We start from the raw sequence: 20,848 nt of genomic DNA, 5'->3' as shown, positions 1-20,848 counted from the left end.
GAGTTGGTATATTTCAGTAGTTTTTCGTCATTGTGTACCATTACACTATGACTTTCTCTTGATGTATAAAAGTATATATTTGATTTTTTTTTTTCGTTGAAATGTTATAGTTGGTATATTTCAGTAGTTTTTCGTCGTGATTTACGTTGTCACTGTTACATTCTGAAGATGTTTCAAAGTTCGTTTTGTATTTTTTTCGTCGAAATGTAAGAGATGGAATACTTCAGTAGTGTTTTGTTGTGGATACCTTGTCACTGTTACATTCTGAAAATGTTTCAGGAGTTGGGGGGGAGGGGCAAAAAGTTGGGGGGTGGGGGTCCTTGGGGTTGGGGTAGGGGACCTTACAACACTGTTCAAATGGTAGTTGTGTATTATAGCGAACACAGTTGAGAATCGCCCAAATAAAAAAAAAATATGCATCTCTGAATAGGAGTTAGCATTTCCTCAGATGGTTTACCATTTTCGTTTCCGTCAACGCCTATAATCATACCATAATGAAGAATCATGTTTAACATTAAAACATCCATAACAGTTCGAATAACTCATCGTCAGAGTTTTTATACCCGTGTTCAAGGTCAAACATAAAAAAAAACACGCCTAAATATATTGCTTAACAGACAGAATTTCGTAACTTCATACCAGGAAAAGAATCAACTCACCATGAAAACAGCCATGACTTTTAACAGAAAACATGATATTTAACATCAGTACAATGAGCAATAAAAATCCATAGACATAAAACATCCATAAACTTGTCTTCTCTCTTTAATTGATATAGTAATGTCCTATCTGTCTGCTACCTTTAATTGACACTATAAAGGAGTACTGTCTGCTTGTATGGCGATGGGACTGTCTGCTCGTAAGCATTGTAGCTACACTACTGATGTCGACCGTTGAAACTAATCGCAAGAGAACTTTTATTTGATCTTAAACATTTTTTTAGTTACTTTTATCTTTGCATTATTTAATTGCACAAAGAAATAACTCAAATGACAGTAAAGAAGTATCTTAAATATTACAGCAAATAGACATTAAAACTGGGGGGGGGGGAGACACTCTACCTTAGCCCCCTCTCTTTAAACTAAAGTTTCATAGTGCTTTACTGAAAGCTTTTATGGGCGCAAGAAACGTGATCTTTAGGTGATTGCAATTTTTCTACTTGTCGATTGTCCCTTAAAACGTTTGAACTGAAAACTTTACTATCTAAGAAACATGCAAATCAATAAGCTCTCCCTGACATTGTAAAAATGTTTCTTGTCCCATCCCAATTCTCCTTGTGTGTGAGCAATCGGTATTAAACAATTGGGCGAAAAAGTCAAAATTTAGTGTAAAGAACATGGGTTAAGGTGGGGACAACCTGCCTCATATTCAGCATAATTTCTGTTCGTTTTAACAATACTTCGAGAGTAGTAATCAAATCTGAAAAATTGTGCTCTCTTCACATTTCCCAGGAGGAGTATGGGGGGTTGGAAATATCAAAAATTGATTTTCAAGTCATTGTTTATGCGGTTTTCAAGGTATGTCTTCGAGCCAATCTTTTTTTATAAGGATTACACTGGGGACCCCTACAGGGATACAAGGAGGGCAATCCTCCTCCTCCTTCTAAAACTGCCTTCTATATTTATCTTAGTTCTCACTTAAAGCTAGAAAATTTGGGCATAAAACCCACTTTTGACGCTTCAGGCACACCACCCCCCACCTACACAAAAATCCGCCGGCTCTCCTCATCCATAGCTAATGCGCAAGCATAAACAACTATACATAATTTTATCAAGCATGAAATAAATCAACTTAATTAACTGAAGCAACTTAATTAAATGAAGCTTTAAAGAAAATTTCTACATTAATTGTTTATTTTGCATAAATTGCGTCCTTCATTAACGAATGCGCCACTGCACCACATTACTGCGTTGAAAATACAGAAATCTCGATGCGTAATTTTCAGATAAATCGATTGACAATTTTAGAATGTTAGCTTTATTGCTTTTTAACGCTCTGTGGGCAGAATTGTTACTTTGCGAAACAAAATGGTAGAAAACCCCACATAACTGTGGCAAAATACCTTTTGCCACTTAAAAAGAGCACTAGAACTTTCAATTTCACTTTGAATGAGTCCTCTCCCGATTTTCTAGGACCATTGGTTGGGTACGATCGCACGCAAAAAAAAAAAAAAAAAAAAAAAAAAAAAAAAAAACGCATTCATGCTCAGCTTCCTTCTAAACAGAAATCATATATAGCGCCTTGAAAACCCCTGCTGTTGGGTTTTCCGAAATGCTAAATTTGGTGATATAATTTTCATGAAGATCAATTCCTATTTTGAAGGTGTTTTCTCCCCTTTCCAAAAATCAGAGAAATTTTCTTAGTTTCGTAACTTTTGATGGGTATTTTCAAACTTTATTAACCATACATATTTAGAATCGCCATAAAATGAATCACCTTTTGACATACTACGACCATGATATAGATGAAACTTATATAATCCATATTTACAGTGAACTTCATAGTTCTTTAATATAATTATTTAAAGAAACTTTTTCCACAAAATAAGTTTTTCAAAGAAAAGTAAAGAACTCCATTAAACAAAAAATGAGCAAAACTAAAATAAAATAATCTACCAAGCATGATTACTACCACAAATCAGCATTGATAAATCAATGAAACCCAAAACGAACAGAAATTACAATAATTAACCGAGTCAAACTCAAAACGAGCAGAAATTAACATAAGTTGGGCGCAAAACCCCTATGCCTTCCCAAGGCCAGAACAAAATTTGCACTTTACTGAGAAAAAATATAAATGTTTTTACTTTTATAACTTTAATAAATCAAATAATATTAACATTTTGATGACTAAATATCAGTATATGTATATTAAACTGACAATGCACATTCATTTGTATTTTTTCAGTAAAGTGCAAATTTTGTTCTTGCCTTGGGAAGGCATAGGGGTTTTGCGCCCAACTTATGTTAATTTCTGCTCGTTTTGAGTTTGACTCGGTTATTTATTGTTATTTCTGTTCGTTTTGGGTTTCATTTATTTATCGATGCTGATTTGTGGTAGTTTCACGCTTGGTAGATTATTTTATTTTAGTTTTGCTCATTTTTGTTTAATAGAGTTCTTTACTTTTCTTTGAAAAACTTATTTTGTGGACAAAGTTTTTTTTTAAAGTAATTTCTGTTCGTTTTATATTCACATAGTCTTTTCAGGGAAAAAGAAAATAATACTTTAAATCTTTTCGTCTTTTAAGACTTTATAGTTCGGCCTGCTATTTGTATGCCGGAGAAAAATTTTCAGTAATTTTTAACAGCATACACCCTTTTAAAAATCTGGAAACAAATAGTACTGTTTAATTTAGTTTCATAACTCCTCTAGTTGACTGTAATGGAAAACTTGATACCATTCGCAAAAAAATCTGTTTACTTTCTTTGATAGCTTGGATACACTTACGCTATTTGGATTTGGTTAAATTTTAAGAGCAGAAGTAGCCCCGAACGTTTGAACATAAACCACCAGTAGTTCTTGGGATACTGCTGAGATGCCTTATTGGGAATTAGCATTATCACAGTGCATTTTGATTTAATCATAAGTCAACATTTAGTTTTTAAACATATAAAAATTGGATTTGAGGAAGACTAAAATCTATTCTATAAATCATATACAACAACTTTCTATATAAACCTTATATGCCCCCATGGCATAACTTATAACCCTTGCTCTGAGGGCTCTGAGGGGGTTGTCATCCTAAGAGACCTAATTTCCAGAACTTTCAACTACGCTGAACAAAATGGATATCTCAAAATTTTGATTGGTTGTGTTTGGGAAAATGGTGGGTGTGAGAGGGGCGTTAGTCGCTATCCAATCACTTTCAACTATTAAAAAAGGCACTATCCCTTTCAATTTCCAATTGAATGAGCCCTTTTGAAGTTTCTACGAGAACGCTTTCAATAAAAACTTTATATGCCCCCAGGGCATAAATTATAACCCCGGCTCTGAGGGCTGTGGAGGGAGGGGTTGTCAACCTTAAAGACCTAATTTACGAAAGTTTCAACTACGTTGATTAAAAAGGCTATCTAAAAATTTTGATTAGCTGTGTTTTGGGAAAAGGTGGGCGAGAGAGGGGGGGGGGGTTAGTTGCCCTCAAATAAATTTTGACTATTAAAAATGGGACTAGTTATTTGAATTTCAAATCGAATGAGCCCTTTTTCAAGTTTGTACGACAAAGATTTCAATAAAAACCTTATATGCCCCAGGGACGTAACTTATAATCCTTGCCCTGAGAGTTGTGGGTGAGTGTCCTCCTTAAAAATATGTTTTATATCTGGAAATCAACTGCCCTGAACAAAATGGCTACCTCAAAATTTTTATTGGATGTGTTTAGGGGAATGACGGGTGTGGGGGGGGGGCGCTAGTTACCCTCCAATCACTTTCGACTAATAAAAAGGGCACTAGCCCTTTGAATTTCCAGTCGAATGAGCTTTTATTGAAGTTTCTACGACAACACCTTCTTTAAAAACCTTATATACCCCCAGGCATAACATAAAATCCTTGGCCTGAGGGGTGTGGGGGAGTGTCCTCCTCAAAAACATATTTTCCATCTGGAAATAAACTACGCTGAATAAAATGGCTATCTCAAAATTTTGATTGGATGTGTTTGGGGGACTGAAGGGTGTGAAGGGGGGATAATTGCACTCAAATCACTTTCAACTATTAAAAAGGTTACTAGCCCTTTGAATTTCCAATCGAATGAGCCTTTTTTTTAAGTTTCTACGACAACGTCTTCTACAAAAATCTTATCTGCTCCGAGGCCATAACTTATAACCCGTGCCCTAAAGGTTGTGAGAGAGATTTCTCCTCAAAAACATATTTTCTATACTGGAAATAACTTCCTCTGAAAGAAATAACCATCTCAAAATTTTTATTGGATGAGTTTGGAGGAATGATGTATGTGGGGGGGGGGCTAGGTGCCATCCAACCACTTTCAACGCTTAAAAACGGTACAAACCCAGTGAATCTTCAATAGACTGAGCCTGTCTTGAAGATTCTAAGGCAATATCTTCTTTAAAAACCTTACATTCCCTTAGGGCATAACTGGCAACTCTTGCCCCGAGGGTAGTGGGGGGAGTGGCCTCCTCGAGATGAGATTTTCTCTATTGAAATCAACTACGCTGAACATAATGGCTACCTCAAAATATCCATTTTATTTGTTAGGGGGACTGATAAGCGTGGGGGGGGGCTAGTTGCCCTTTCAATGACTTTTGACTATTAAAAAGGGCACTAGCCCTTTGAATTTACAATCGAATGAGCCCTTTTTGTAGTTTCTATGACAACGCCTTCTATAAAAACCTTATATGCCCCCAGTGTATAACTTAAAACCCTTGCCCCGTGGATTCTGGGGGAGTGTCCTCCTCAAAAAGATATTTTCTATGTGAAAATCAACTACGCTGAACAAAAAGGCTATCTGAAAATTTTGTTTGGATGTATTTGGGGGAATGATGGGCGTGGCAGGGGGGCTAGTTGCCCTCCAATCACTTTCGACTATTAAAAAGGGCACAAGCCACTCCAATTTCCAATCGAGTGAGCCCTTTTCGAAGTTTCTACGACGACTCCTTCGATACCAAGTACCCGGGTATGGAGAAAAAAAAAAAACAAAAAAAACAACACATTGTGCCCGAATCGTTCTTTACTTAGGCAGCACTAGCGCACTTCCTATGATAATACTTTAGCGATTCTGAACTGAAAACTAGTTTCAGGAGTTATGGGCTATTTTGTTTTTTACTATGGGACGTGATCGTCTCTTACTTGCTAGCTACCGCTGCAACCCGGATACTGTTATCAAAACTCCTTTTTTATTGCTTTGGTTACCATTACCATGAGTCGTACTTTACTTACAGCTCTTTACCATGAACTCTTTGATGATCTACAAGCAGAGGTTATTAATGTGTTATTGAAATAGTATAATAAAAACTAGATTTATAAGAGCTTCTAAGATCAACTCTATCTTGTATTAAAACGACGAAGGCCTCAAAATAACTCTCTAAATACTGCTCTCTATAACAAAGTAACCTTTTTTCTTCCTTAAAAGAAGCAAAAGCTAATTAATTCCTTTCGACTTGTGAAGAAGGGTCTGAACTTCAAAATATAAAAAACGCAAACATGAGGTTCTTATGGCGTTTTGCATCACTATCATCTCTTAAGGTAAGAAAAAAAAATAAGAAATAATAAAGAAAAATAGCTTTTTCAGAAACTAATAGTTAAACATGATAACAGAACAGAGTTTCTAGATACAATTTGTGACTTTCCTAACAAGATATGAGTTTTCTAGAACAACAAATTTCGGGGTAAAGACAAATAAAGTGCCCGACACGCCGCTACTCCTTTAACCAGCTTAATTCTTGAGTTTTACACATCCGCTGAAACTAGCTGATAGTTTTAAAGAAAAACGATATCAGGGGGGTTATTCCATATCGATATGAAGAACTGAAAAAAGCTGTGTGTACGTTCCGTATCCTTCGCTTTTTCGGGCATTTAGAGCAGACTGAGTGCATAGGTGTCTTTAAAAAGCCATTCGTAATAAAAGTATCTTACCTTTTCGTAGTTGAGTCTCCTCGCGCACTCGCTGTCATTAAGAAACATTTCATACATCCTTTGGTTTAAAGTCAAAGATCCACCTTCTTTTTTTAAGAAGTAAAGTACTGGATAAACTCTACTTATGAGACATTTGATCCGAGGAACTTGACCACCGTCTCTTCTTATGCAGTGGAGAGGGACTGAAGGAGATTCTCGACAAGGCTGATAGCCTAGCTTCTTTGACCAATGAACTTTGCGACAACCGTTAGCATTTAATCTCAACGCTTCTGCGCCAGTTTTCTAGAATAGATAGATCTATTATATACAAACATACGGATTGATTTTAATCAACAAAACATGTGAAAAAGTATGCTTGTCCCTGTCGGGGGAGGAGAGTCGAGATGAAATTTTCCAAAAGGGAAAATTAAAGATAATGAAACTGAAATATAATGTGCAGTCCGAGAAGTAAATGAAGAAATCGGGTAAATAGGCAAATAGATTTATTATATAGATTATTATATAAAAAAGAAAGCATCCAGCTTCGAAGTTCTTTCCATCCATATCTATATATGGGGGAGGGGGTACTCGAGTCCATCCAAGCACTGTAGAAAAATATGGACGAAAAACTAACAATCTCTAGACACCCCTTCTCCCTCAAAACATTGATCTGATCTCTCGTGTACTTCTTAACTTGGACATATGCTTCAGCTTAAACACATTCGTAGCCGATTAAACCCTTCTTTGCTCGAAAGCAAGTCAAGTCTGAATCTTTGAATTGGTTTATTTACAACAGTTACGTAATCATAAAAGTAAATATTTTATATAAGGTTTCGGATCTGTTAATCTTAGAAAAGGGGAACAACCTCATAAGGAACAGCAGCATTTGAAAAATTTATTGAGTGAAGTGTTTCCAGGCCATGAATCTTTCAGCGAATCATGCAAAATCGCGAATATGATGAACCAGAGTCGGCATTTTTTGTCGCTTTTAATTTTATTGTGTTTGTTATCTAAAATTCGGCTTATAAATACGTAAATTCAACACTTGAAGGATAAATAGTCGTAATTGGGATCACAAACACATGATTGAACATATAAAACATATTTTTTATAATCATTATTGGAAGAAACCAGGTTAACAAGGTTCCCTAATAAAAAGTTTCCCATTGTTAAGACAGAGATTGGTCACTCTGTAGTGTGTTTTCGTAAACAATCCGAATTTGCAATCATCACAGTCAAAACTGTATGCTTGACAAAGGGACGGTAAAATTGGTTACTATAGTACATACAGAAATCTAAACTAACGGTTACTTTATTCATTATTGTCGACGAATTATTTTTCTTTTCAAGGGTCGAGGAACTTCATAAAGAGTAAAAATTGCGTTAAAGAGGTTAAACAAGAGAGAGAGAGAGAGAGAGAGAGAGAGAGAGAGAGAGAGAGAGAGAGAGAGAGAGAGAGAGAGAAATAGAGAAATAGAGAGAGAGAGAGAGAGAGAGAGAGAGAGAGAGAGAGAGAGAGAGAGAGAGAGAGAGAGAGAGAGAGAGAGAGAGAGAGAGAGAGAGAGAGAGAGAGAGAGAGAGAGAGAGAGAGAGAGAGAGAGAGAGAGAGAGAGAGAGAGAGAGAGAGAGAGAGAGAGAGAGAGAGAGAGAGAGAGAGAGAGAGAGAGAGAGAGAGAGAGAGAGAGAGAGAGAGAGAGAGAGAGAGAGAGAGAGAGAGAGAGAGAGAGAGAGAGAGAGCGAAGTAAAGGGAGGATGGGAGAGAGAAACAAAACAGAGAGAAGGAGAGATAAAGAAAGAAAAATGGAGAGATGGAGAAAGTGATAGGAAATACAACTTCATTTGCCACCCGCCCAGGGTTAGAAATCACACGCCCAATGACTACGAGTAACGACTATAAATTAATCCCTTCAAGCTATTTTTAAATAAACAAACCTTATCCAGATTTCTATATTCACTATTAATTATATTGGGGGAAAAAAGAGTCATAGAACATGTTAAATACCATAATTGATTATAGAAAACAGGAAAAACTGGCTTATTAGATTTTGAATAATCAATCGAACGCAAACAGTATAGTGAACATGAACTACGAGGTGACTCATGGGTGGAAAAGTTTAGCAGCTTTGGTCTAAAAAAAAGTTCCTCTTTTGTCTCTACTAATAATTTTGCACTCTGTTTTTTGTTGTCATTATCTTCGCGGCATCCCCTAGCAGGCTTACCTTTTGGTGTGTAGCTGAGTAATAGCTTATGTTTTGACTTACCTTTTATAATAAATTAATACAACGTTGACTTAGAAAATGCCCAGATATTGCACTGTGCATTTAACCCAGAGCAAATACTCAAAGTGATTATGACTTATAAGCAAATTGATAACTCACATCATATGAATTGACTATATTGACTATCAAGTGAGAGATCTAATATAGTCATATAAAAAGAAAATCGATAATTTTGCTTTTTCATTTGTATGGATTTATTTGAACGTCAACAATATTTTTCAATTATGTATCTCGTTAACTTCGAAGTAGTTTAACTAAGCCTCGAAATTTTTTTTATAAACTGTAACGGCTATTAAGCCTAAAATCATGTTCAGTGAATTGACACTACTAATCCCGGCTTAAAACTCTAGAGGGATTATAAGCTAAAACACCCATAATAAGAATATATAAAAAATTATTGTGTAAATTAGAAAGTTCAATAGCAGAACAGATTTTTTTTTTCGTAGATACAGTTATTTTATTAAATATTTTGTGTTTCCGATGACCGGTCCAATTACCATCAAAAAATTCTTTCAAACGCATTTTTAAAAGATCGAAATACACGACGACGCACCTTGACAGAACCATATTACCTTTTTGATAAACAGAAGAACATCGTAAGTAATATACCCCCCCCCAAAAAAAAGCGAAGCGAAAAATATAATCATTTTACCTGTAATGGATCACACGGTTCTTGGGCTCCAACAAGAATAGCGCCGAAAACCATTAGTTTTGTACCAATTTGAATTTTATTTGACTTGACTGCTTCTTCTAAGACTGAATCTAACAAACCAATAATTGAATACCATCCATCCGATAGTTCCAAACGTGACGGCTAATAAAACAAAAGGCAATATCAATGATGTTGCCAAATTCCACCCAAGATAAATTTCACCAAAAGAAAACTTAAAATTTCCAACAGCGTTACATTTTCGCTTTTTCATTAAAACTCTAAAGAGATTCTGCAACACCAGATTGATTACAAAAGAAGAGTCAATATACTTAAGATAGAAACTAACTGATTTATGAGGAAACTAATAAGATACAAGTTCTCGTTATACTGTTTAAGGTTTTTACTAGATAAGTTACTTCACGATCAGTTAAAATGTCAAAGGATTTTCGACAGTGCTTCCAATTGCAGCCGAAACGTCCTCTCATGAAAATGCGATTGCAAAATTATTCAAAAAATAATTTCGCTGGAAAGTCTGACGATGGAGTTTGATTTTCTTAGATAATCCTAAAATCAGTATAGCATGACTATCATTGACAACGCTATTTTTCGTATGAACTGCAAGATTAGCATTCATTTCTTCTATCACGCCAAAGAATTCACTCAGCCATCAAATGAAAATAGAAAAATGAAGATTACATGAATAGAACCTTTCGTACAGTTTAAATCTTGTGTTTTTGAAGTAGAATTCTTGACATGTTTTTTGCTTTTTAACTATTTTAACGAGTTAAATTACTACTAGCAACTCACCGCAGCAACAAAGCGCATGAGACCAACACAGCTACGTACGCTCCGTCTTTATCCCAATCTATTCAAAGCCTTCCTATTTACACCTCCCAGAAAGTTCCTTTTTCCTTTATATCTTTTTTTACGATATCCCACCCCCACAATGGACAACCTGCTTTCCGTTTAGCCCTAGACTGTTGTCCAAAAAGGTCAATCTTTGGCAATCGGTCATCCTTCATTGTTTTTAGTTTACTTTTACCTCTTTGAATTGAAATATATTTGTAATTGAATAGAAAATTGCTGTAATCGAATTGATGGAAGCCAAAATTATGAAAAGTTTGAAAATGACAGGTTTAATACTGAATTGAACGCATCCCTGATCAGCAAACTTAAAATAATTTGCTGATTGCTAATAACACTATCAAAAACAAAGAACGGACAAGGGACTCAATTTAGCGTCCTGTGTAGATAGCCAAGAAACATCAATACAGTTAAAATTGGCCTAATCTGGAAGAAGAACACAATGCTCCCGATCAGACAGAATACTGCGTAGCATGCTAATAGGTCTTCCGTTTGTCGAGTTTTGAGCTTCATCAAGGACAATCAAATGGTAGAGATTGCGAAAGGCTGTTGAAGTATCGGCAAAAGTAGCTGCAGGTGAAGTTCGGTTTGTAACTACTCTAAGATAGTATCTAACATCAATATAATATTTTGGGTTTTGCTATATTCTAGTCTGAAACCAAACTAATTTGGGCCAATATTATAGTTTATATCTTGGTAAAGAAGATTGTAAAGACAACTTTCAAAACCCTGAAGAAAGCTAGGGTTTTAGAAAATGGGCCTAAAGTCACTTAGGTCACAAGGAGATTTTATTTTAGGAATCAGACAAAGAAAAGTACGTTTAAAAATACGATACATAGAACAACAGCATAAAAAGACACTAGTTAAAAATGGCAGTAAGTTGACAGTTTGTTAACTCTGAGTACTTTTTGATCGATTAGGCTTGGATCTCAAGCAAATAGCTAGATCCGCTAAAAAAAAGAAAGTTAGGACTTTCAGGAAACAGAAGTGCGCGTCGAATTATAACTTGAGGGAAAGGACAGAGCTATATCGACAGACACTATGTGCATCCGGTTTATCAATATACCACATCTGAGTTATTTTTGCAGGAGGGGGTGGAGAAATTTGGACCTCATATTTGAACTCGAGAGAGAGGAGGTAGAAAAAGAATAAACCCATTTTATCTCAAGTCTGCCTTAAGATTTGGCACTATAAACCCAAAGGGAACTAGAATCTATTCAGAGTGAAACAGCGATGTTAATCAAAGACATTACATGTACCCTGATTAACAAAATAGTTTATCCACGATATCTCAGAAAGGGCTTCAGAAATCAAGCTGAAATTTTAGAGAGATTTTAGGACGTCAAGTAGGTTTAAGAATCTGGCTTGGGGGAGCAGTCAGAGGTAACACTAATGACACGATGAGAATCTAGGCTTTTAAAATAGCATATCTGCAACATCTCAGGATTGGCTTAGGGAACACAGCTCAAAATTTCAGGAAGTGTGTGTTTGTGTGTGTGTAGGGTGGGGGGGGAGTTCAAACTAAGTATAGGGGGAATGGCTAAAACTGCGTTATCTCTGCGATTTCGTCTACAATGTCTCAGTTGTCAAGGTTTACTCACTGGCGGAGTTTCCAAACTCTAGTAGAAGGGAGAAATAGTGCGATGAAATATAGATTGCACTCCAGAACGTTATCGACCACATGCAATAGAAAGATATACTGACTGTTATGGAGGAATTCAGAACTATAGTCAGTAATGGTAATAACGGTACGGTCTGATCTAATAGGAGCTTTTGTCACGGGGCACTCAGTGCGAGAGAAGAATAATGGCTCGACTTTTGTTGGGAAAACAAACTAATCGCAACGAATGCTATGTTCAAACACCGCCATCAACGTAAGGTAATCCGGAGTTCCCCAGACGGTAAAACCGGGAACATGATTAACTGTGTGTTGTTATCAGAACGCTGGTAGTCCTCCGTACTAGACACAATAGAACTATCTGGGATAGACTTCGATTCGATCACACTATTCTAATGTCGAGATTAGAACTAAGAATGGAAAAATTGTCAAAAGCAAAAAAAAAAAAAATTCCAAGATCCCGGCTGGACCTACTGCGGTATAATGAAAAAAAGCAGAACTATTTGCCATTACTGTCCCTTGACCGCCTTTAATAAGATATACTCTCTATCCGAACAGGCCACGTCACCGATCAACGAGACGGCGAATAACGTTCTTGGTATATATATATATATATATATATATATATATATATATATATATATATATATATATATATATATATATATATATATATATATATATATATATATATATATTATATATATATATATATATATATATATATATATATATATATATATATATATATATATATATATATATATATATATATATATATATATATATATATATATATATATATATTTATATATATAGCCATGAATCACAGATAATATCACCAGGCTATGCGATGATAAGTGCATTTTCTACAAAAAGTCTGACCGCAACAGCTGAGATACCTAACAGCTCCTCAAGGGAAGAGTGGAGCGAGAGATCACAGAGGCGCTACACAGCCACCTGCAGACAAAATACCTAGACTGCGAATTATTGTTTAAGAAAGAGAACAGCGGAGCAGTTGTAAGAAAGTGAGTGCGAGTTAAGTCCATCTTTGGAGTATCCTCTTTAAATTGCTAATCACTTTTCTGTCTATGTCCAGGATCACTGATATTGACGGTTCTGGACATAGACAGAAAGTGATTAGCAATTTAAAGAGGATACTCCAAAGATGGACTGAGAAAGAAAGACAAACTTAACCCCCAATAACAGCTGATCATGAAATACTTAAAGGAACCCCCCTTACTCAACCAAGAAATCAAACCCCCCACCTCCACTCAAGTCAGAATTTTAATCAGCAATTAAGTTCCTCAAGTAAGGAAAGGCCCGTGACCCAGACGGAATTACTATCAAACTCATCAATGCTGAATTGGATTATGTAACTCATCTGTACCACATCATTGTTTCTCCAGGCGGGACACCGGCCACGTAAATAATCAATGGTGCACCATCGCCATTGTCCCTTTTTACAAAAGCAAACCAAAGAAGGAACATGGAAACTACAACGCAGAAAATACCCAAGCCACCAGTCACGCGTTCTGAGAAAATTCGTACTCCGACACATAAAAGCAATTACTGCTTTGCTGTCGCAGAATATCAGGCCGACTTTCACTCAGGCAGATCTACAATCGACCGAATATTCGTCATTCGACAAATCATGGAATGATTCCTTGAATTCAACCAAGAACTCCACCAGCCATTCGTCAATTTCCGACATGAATTCGACCCAATATGGAGCGAAGGACCCTGGCATATCCTCATTCAGTACGAAACTCCTGATGAAATAGTCAGAATTATAAAGAGGTTAAGTATTAACCACTTATAATAATAATAATTTATTTATTAACCACTATAAAAAGAAGCGGAGTACATCAACAACAAAAAAAACACAAAAAATAAAAAAAAAAACAAAAAAGCAAACATCTATGCATAATAATTATTTACATAAAACGACGTAAATTATGGTGTACAGTAATAAATGAAGATAACGACAGATTTCCCACAAACACTGTCGCTTTTTCCCGTAAATCAGGAAGGCCGAATCGCGATATTAGGTGCCGGTTCCGGAACCACGGAGGTAGGCACAAAAGGTACCAAGAAAATTTAAAATAATAAGTTCGGATAGAATTCAGATCTTTAGGCTTCAGAATTGGAAGAAAACCAGATAAAAAAAAAGAATAGAATGATCGCAAAATGAAGAATATAATTTCCTAAGCGCTTTTCTATTATACCTCCCTCTATTTACAACAATTTTTGAATATCCTATCTGAATTTTTTATTTTTGCATTAGAAACTGTCAGAGCCCGAAGTGTTTTGAGATTATTAGTAATGTGAAGACCAAGCCACCGAAAAGAAGAGACACAGGGAATAGAGAAAAAAAACACAATTAAGAGGGAGACTCGCACTCGAATTAAATGAAGTATATTCGCACTTATCAAAGCCCAATCCGTCTGAATTGCTCTGAGATCCATCTGACAGCATGTGAGAGCCCAGACCTAGAACAACTGACAAGGAGAATATCGTCCACAAAAGCCAGTTACAAGACGTCAATTACATGAGAAATGAAAGTCGAAGGCAAAGATGAAAGGAGAGGAGCAATACAGAACTTAAAAATATTTGGAGAAAGCACACCACCTTGACGGACCCCGCGCCGAAGAAACACCTTTGAATCAGAAACCACTCCATTACATTTTACCCGAATAAAAGAGTTAGAATACCAGTATCGTAACAAAACTACAATAGAAAGGTTAATATTGCTGGAAAAAGGGGAATAGACTGCATGTGAGTGGACTATACTATCGAAAGCTTTCGAAAGATCAAGAGCACAGATATGAAGAGGAGATTTATCATTAACAGAGTGCAACAGGAAGGAAGCTAGAACACGATGGGCCTGCTGACGTCCCAGTCTTATTTGAAAGCCAAATTGGTGTTCACCAAAATTAACATTTTCAGAAATGAAAGGGAGAAGAATATATTCAAAAAAATTCAAAAATTTTGCTAAGAGTGCATGAAACAGTAATTGGTCGATAAGCACTACACTCTGACGAAGTTTTTTCACGCTTCAAAACCGAGGTGACTATGCCACAGAGAAAACTATCGGGAACCATAGAAGTAGATAAACACATCTGAAACAGTAGCTGAAGGTGATCTATCAAAGTTGGGCAAACTACTTTTAGATGATAAGAAGAAATTCCGTCTTGATCAACAGAGCTAGATTGCGTGTTCTTAATAGCTTGACCAATATCAACAGTAGAAACTGGTAACTTGAAGCAAATGGCAAGAAACTTTTATAGAACCCAATAACGCGGACAACGTAGTAATATAAAGTGCAAAATTAGCTCTACTCCAGTTATTCCTGTAAAACCACTTAGAACTTTGTGTAATTGGTCTAGCAGAATGGAAAGCGACTACAGAAGCAGAGAACGAAATCGGGAGGTGGTCAATATCACGATAGTCTTCATGAACAAGAACAATTGATACATTAATATTTGGCGGGGAAACCACATAGTCAATAATACGCAAACATCCAGATTGGTGAACATATAAATAATCAACACTTTTCTCGACTATTTTATAAGCAGAAAAAGCATCAAGGACTATATCGGATCGAACTGACTGACTTGTAATATCTATGTTGAAGTCACCAACCAGTATGAAATCATAACCAATCGATACAACAGACGCAAGAATAGCCTTAAGATTTGCAGAGGCTTTCATATACAGGTTTAAAGCGGATATAGTTTTTTTGTTACACGGGAGATACACATTTATCAGCACAGTATTACCAAACCGAACCGTAAGGATGAATTTATCACTGTGAAAACACACTGGAGAGAGCAAACTCAGGTTATTTTTAACAATGCACGCGAGGCCTCCAGATGGTCTACCAAAAGTGACCTCAGCAGTATTTGGTTAAAAACGGAATGATTACGACTTCTTTTTAACACGTTAATACTAGTAAAAGTCAGGAGGTGTTCTTGAAGGCATACTATGTCAAACTGGTCACACAATTCATCAATCATATGCTCCTTTAAACGAGTACCATTTATATTAAGCGAAACAATCGAAACAGGCACAATCATTTCTTCTTGGAAATGATATCTCTCAGCACTTTGTATCTAAGACTAAAGGAGGCATGATGTTCACCATAATTTGCACATCTTGCATCTAGCCGGTAGAGATAATCCTTGGTGAAGAAATGAGTGCCCGCACAGTATCCACACTTTTCAACTTAACTTGTACAATCAGCTACTTTATGGTGTGGCGAACGGTATTCTAGACAGCACCAAGGTGCCGACAGATATTCTTTCACAGATAAATATTCGTATCCAAGTTTAAAACAATTTTGCATACCCTTGGCTTTTGACATTGAGTATCAAAACTCAAGCTTAACTGTGCCTGTGTCACCAAGCCACATGGCTTCCACCACACCTGGATATCCTTCAAAGAATGAGGTTTAAGTCCTTCGATATTCTTCTGACTATCCCGAAAAACCGCTTAGTGATCACCTTGGATGGAGATTCTGCTGAAATCACTGAAATAGAGTCTTTGAATTCTTCAGCAGCAGAATTTTTAACATTGATTAGCCATTTGTCTCCTCCCAAACTCAGCTTGGTAACTGCATCATGACAGCTCACTTTATCGAGCACTTCTTTGCGTTTTATCGGGTCATTTAGTGTTTGCGGCACTTTAGAGACAACAACAGTGGTGTGAGAGTCAGTTGACGGCGTCGCACAGGCAGGCAATGGTAGAAAGTGATTATCATACGAATCGAAATTACTTGAAACAGTCTTTAGGGTGTGTTCCATTCTATTCAGTTTCGCGTTCAAACTCGAATAAACCAAAGCAGGGATGACAGGTACATCATTTGGAGAACGAATTACAAACATCGGTAGGTCTATGTCTTCATCGTCACATTTCTCGAATATACTTAACATATCCTTCAGATGGCTTTCCAAAGCCCTCGGCCCCTGTCTTCTCGGAAGCTCAGTCCCAGGTACAGCCGCATCGTAGAGAAGTTTTTAGCTTCGATTACACTCGGCAAGTCCAGAAAAAAACTCCTTTCCACATTTCAGCATTCCGTTTTCATTCACTCCATTATATCGATTAAATTGCAAAAAATTTAAAACCGGCGAAAAAACAAGTCCATTATTCATTATTCACTGTACATATCACAAGAACCAGATACCCGTAAGCGAAGGAAGCGTAGTTTCCTTCTACCAAATCCACGCAGTTTAAGGGACTAACATTCCCGGTAGGTACTACGGCCCTTGCGACAAAAAATTCCCCTCTTCTGCTCGCTTATTAGCAAAATTGAATTATAATCAGATTATCACATTAAAAAGATAGTAAAACAATAGAGGACCTTATATGAATGAGTAAATATATACAATGGTAAAATAGTCTGTAAATATAAAATTATTGTTTCACTTATTTTAAAACTAATAGTCACTGCAATCCACTGTAATTTATTCCAAATTTAATCTGGCTTAAATATTAATACATGTCCTCAGTCCAAATGCAATTGATAACTGAGTTCTCAGATGTTTGCAACTTCCTAAAAAGTACAAGGTTGCATCTTATTATCATACCTCTTGAATCTTTTTCTAAATACCGTCCTGTTACTGATGTTATCGGCATATAACGCTAAAATAGGAGGGCTGGTAATAGACAATATTGCCTGCACTGAAGATTTAGATGAGATAGCTAACTCTTCGCATAAACTGCAGACACAAGCTGATAAAATTTACGATGCCACCAAGCCCATTTGGAATGAAGATCAGTACCATCAAGGCCAAAGTTATGGTGACTACGAGACATGAACTAGATAACCCCCCACCACCCCCCAGTTATCACCATATGCGGACGAGAAGTCGAACCGGTGGACAATTTCTTGTACCTAGGTGACTTATTCCCCTCTGACAACTTTAGTACTCCTGGTGTAAAACGAAGACTTGCAGTTGCTGAGTCTAGCTACCGAAAACTAGCCCCCTTTAGAAATAATAATCAATCGAACAAACTAAAACTGCGCCAATTCCATAGCCTAGTGATCCCTATAGTCACGATGGATACAAAATATAGACACTCAGCAGACCTCTGACAGATGAGGGCATGTTCTCAACTCGACACCCAAAGATATCTCAGAAGACATTTTTATGATGCCTTAATGATTCAACTGTGATAAAGTAGCATAAGAACCCTATTTTTTCTAACTTTTACTTCGAACTTGTGATTTCGTTTTTAAATAACTCTGGGTGCAAAAGTAGCGTCGTCGGTCATAAGCAGAAGCGCATAGTTACCCATGTCAGCTGCAGTTAAAGAAGGAGATTTTGGCTCACACAAACCATGCAAAATTCTGATCAAACATTTTTTAGGATGGTGATTTTTATTCACAGAATGATATATCTTGGCCATATGATATGGAATATACACAATTACAATTTCTTTCATGAAAATAACAAAAGATTTGTAACAAAACAAAGGAATTAAAAGTATTAAGTTTGAATCTTAAAATAGATTCTTATAGTTACTTCAGCAGGAAATACAGAGTCTATTTTAAGAGATTCCAAATGAAGATGCGCCACTGGAACTACGAACAAGAGTTCTTGGGGCGGGGGACAGGAGTTCTGGGATCAATTTTGAAAGATTAATCATTTATAATGTAGTATTTTAGCAAAAATCGTGTTGACTATCCTGTTGACCTGGATAAGGGCTGCAATTCCGAGATCTAAATTAAGAATTGATCTTTCAGCAATTCAACTAAACAAGAAGTAAAGAAACTTACGCTGAAGACATTTGTCACAAAAAGTGACAAGGGTTTTGAAGGGCTATCGTCTTGCTCAAAAATTCTCTTTAAGCATGAGCGTTGGGCTCTATCTATTTCTCTGTCATACCTATATTTCAGTTGCAATAACACATTCTCAGGACTTAGAAATCTGCAACAAAAGTAAAAATCATAAAATGAAAGGAAACATTTGAGTTATGTTTTGTTACTAATGGTACAATCTTAAACAACTCAACATGTGCTAGTGTTAAATAAGTCCAAAAACAAATAAAAAGGCGTATTTAGCTTAGCCTTTTTTTTTTCTTTCTCAAAATTGGGGAGATTGCAAGCCAACTTCGACTCCAACTTGAGGTTGTTGCACAGCTGTGCCCATTTTCACCATAAAGAGGAGAAAGAATAAAAAAGTAGTTGCATATTTGAGGCATATTTTTACTACAAGAATTTCGCACCGCATTTTGCTGCAGAAAATTTAGTGACGATACTTGGCGAGGGAACTATTGTGAAATTTTAAAGTTTCCACAAAGATTCGTACAAAAAATCACTGCTAGGCCAGATTCCAGTAGGGGTGATTGCAATTAAAAGTAATTTGGACCCGCTCAGACAACAGAGGAATAAAAGTAAATGCCAGCACAACCAAAGATGAAAGAAAGGTCAACTAAACAGAGTTTAATTCGTCAAAATACAAAACAAAATACGAATTTAATTTCTCTCGATAATTTCTAGAAGTTCGGGGGAGAGAAAGAAATATTCCCAATTTTAGAAGGTATCAATTTTGGAAGTAGAAGCAGCTTATCAGTTGCTTCTACTTTATACTTTACTAATTTGACTTCCCTTCTAATTTTTTTAAATAAAATCAATTAAGTTGAATTAACAACAACTGATAAGTTATGAAGTAGAAGGAAGAACTCATCAGATGGTTTCATGGCTGTCTTATACTTTGACTTAATCGGAAAGGTCAATACAATTTTTGAAAATGAAGGCCCTAAATATGCAACCCACTACGGTTCCAAAGATTTGAGCATTTTCCTGTTTATCACCTTTGGTTTGTTTTCTAGGGCTCAGCGATGGTGATATGATTACGCGGGCAGTTGACGAGTAATATCTAAACGAGGCTTTCTAATAACAGCCATATAACTATTTTCCCATTTTGCTGTAGTTTAAGCATTTATCCTCCATTCTAACAATAAATTTTTGCATATGAACCAAGTGGTTGCAACAAACTGATAGTTTTACCAGGTGACACCACATCGGACACCAGAGTAGTTGTAAGTTTGCTATGAAAGCTAATGATGACACTTTTATCGCCAATCTTTAAGAGACTTTTTATGACCAGAAATATTTATGAATCTTTGGTGGTATATTAAAAGAAACACGATATTGATAGGGTTTGACGCTAAAGTGCGAATTCGGCCCTTTTGGGCTTGTGATAGCCGTTTTTCAGCAATAAATCTTATCTTATTACGAAGGGGGGGGTATTTTTTCTGGGGGGTGGGTATAAAAAAATGTTGGTATCGTGGTCAAGACCAACGAGGGTTCTACGAGTTCTTCCTGCACTGAAAATAACAAGTGTGAGTACGACAAGTGTATTACCTGTGGGAGGGGGAGGAACAAGTGCCAGACTATTTGGCCTAAAGTACCACCAATAATTTATGCACAAATATCTTTGGAGGGGGACGGGTCCTCCAGGGGATATTCCAATGACGATCAGTGTTTTTAGATTAGATACCAGTGTTTTAGATTGTATTTCTAGATTACCAAACAAATTTTCTAAAAGTTAGTTTCAAGAAATGGCAATAATATTTCACGTCACAAATAAACATCATATAGTGAAAAAGAAACATAACGCTGTTAACCTGCATAACTAAGGGAATAAGACAGTATATAAAGGACATACAAACTATTTTTATGTTTCAACCTAGATAGTAGACTAATTTCTTTAACTAAGATAAAAGAGGCACCTAGATTATTTAGACGGAAATGGACCAATATCCAATCTCACCCACCCAAATTCCCTCGCAGTCTGATACAGCTACAAAAATACCAAGAAAATCTAGCCAGAACTAGAAGAATCGAAATAAAAAATGATAACT

At 36.3% G+C, this 20,848-nt stretch overlaps 1 protein-coding gene across 1 annotated transcript in view; it reads right to left on the bottom strand.

Moving 5' to 3' along the window:
* The window catches only part of LOC148954009 (uncharacterized), a 112,582-nt gene that overhangs the window by 52,427 nt on the left and 39,307 nt on the right, over positions 1–20,848 (bottom strand). Inside the window, exons 8-10 of the mRNA XM_089085740.1 lie at positions 18,759–18,909; positions 9,496–9,657; positions 6,586–6,867 (exon numbers count right to left, since the gene is read on the bottom strand). Of these exons, the coding sequence (XP_088941866.1) occupies positions 6,586–6,867; positions 9,496–9,657; positions 18,759–18,909 (595 nt within the window). The remainder of the gene's footprint in view (positions 1–6,585; positions 6,868–9,495; positions 9,658–18,758; positions 18,910–20,848) is intronic.

Source organism: Artemia sp. Qi Xiang Cuo, chromosome 3 (genome assembly GCF_049724085.1).
Source record: "Artemia sp. Qi Xiang Cuo chromosome 3, ASM4972408v1, whole genome shotgun sequence".
Taxonomy (NCBI): Eukaryota; Metazoa; Arthropoda; class Branchiopoda; order Anostraca; family Artemiidae; genus Artemia; species Artemia sp. Qi Xiang Cuo.
Note: the sequence above shows the minus strand (reverse complement) of the source record. Positions and strands in the feature narration are given on the sequence as shown.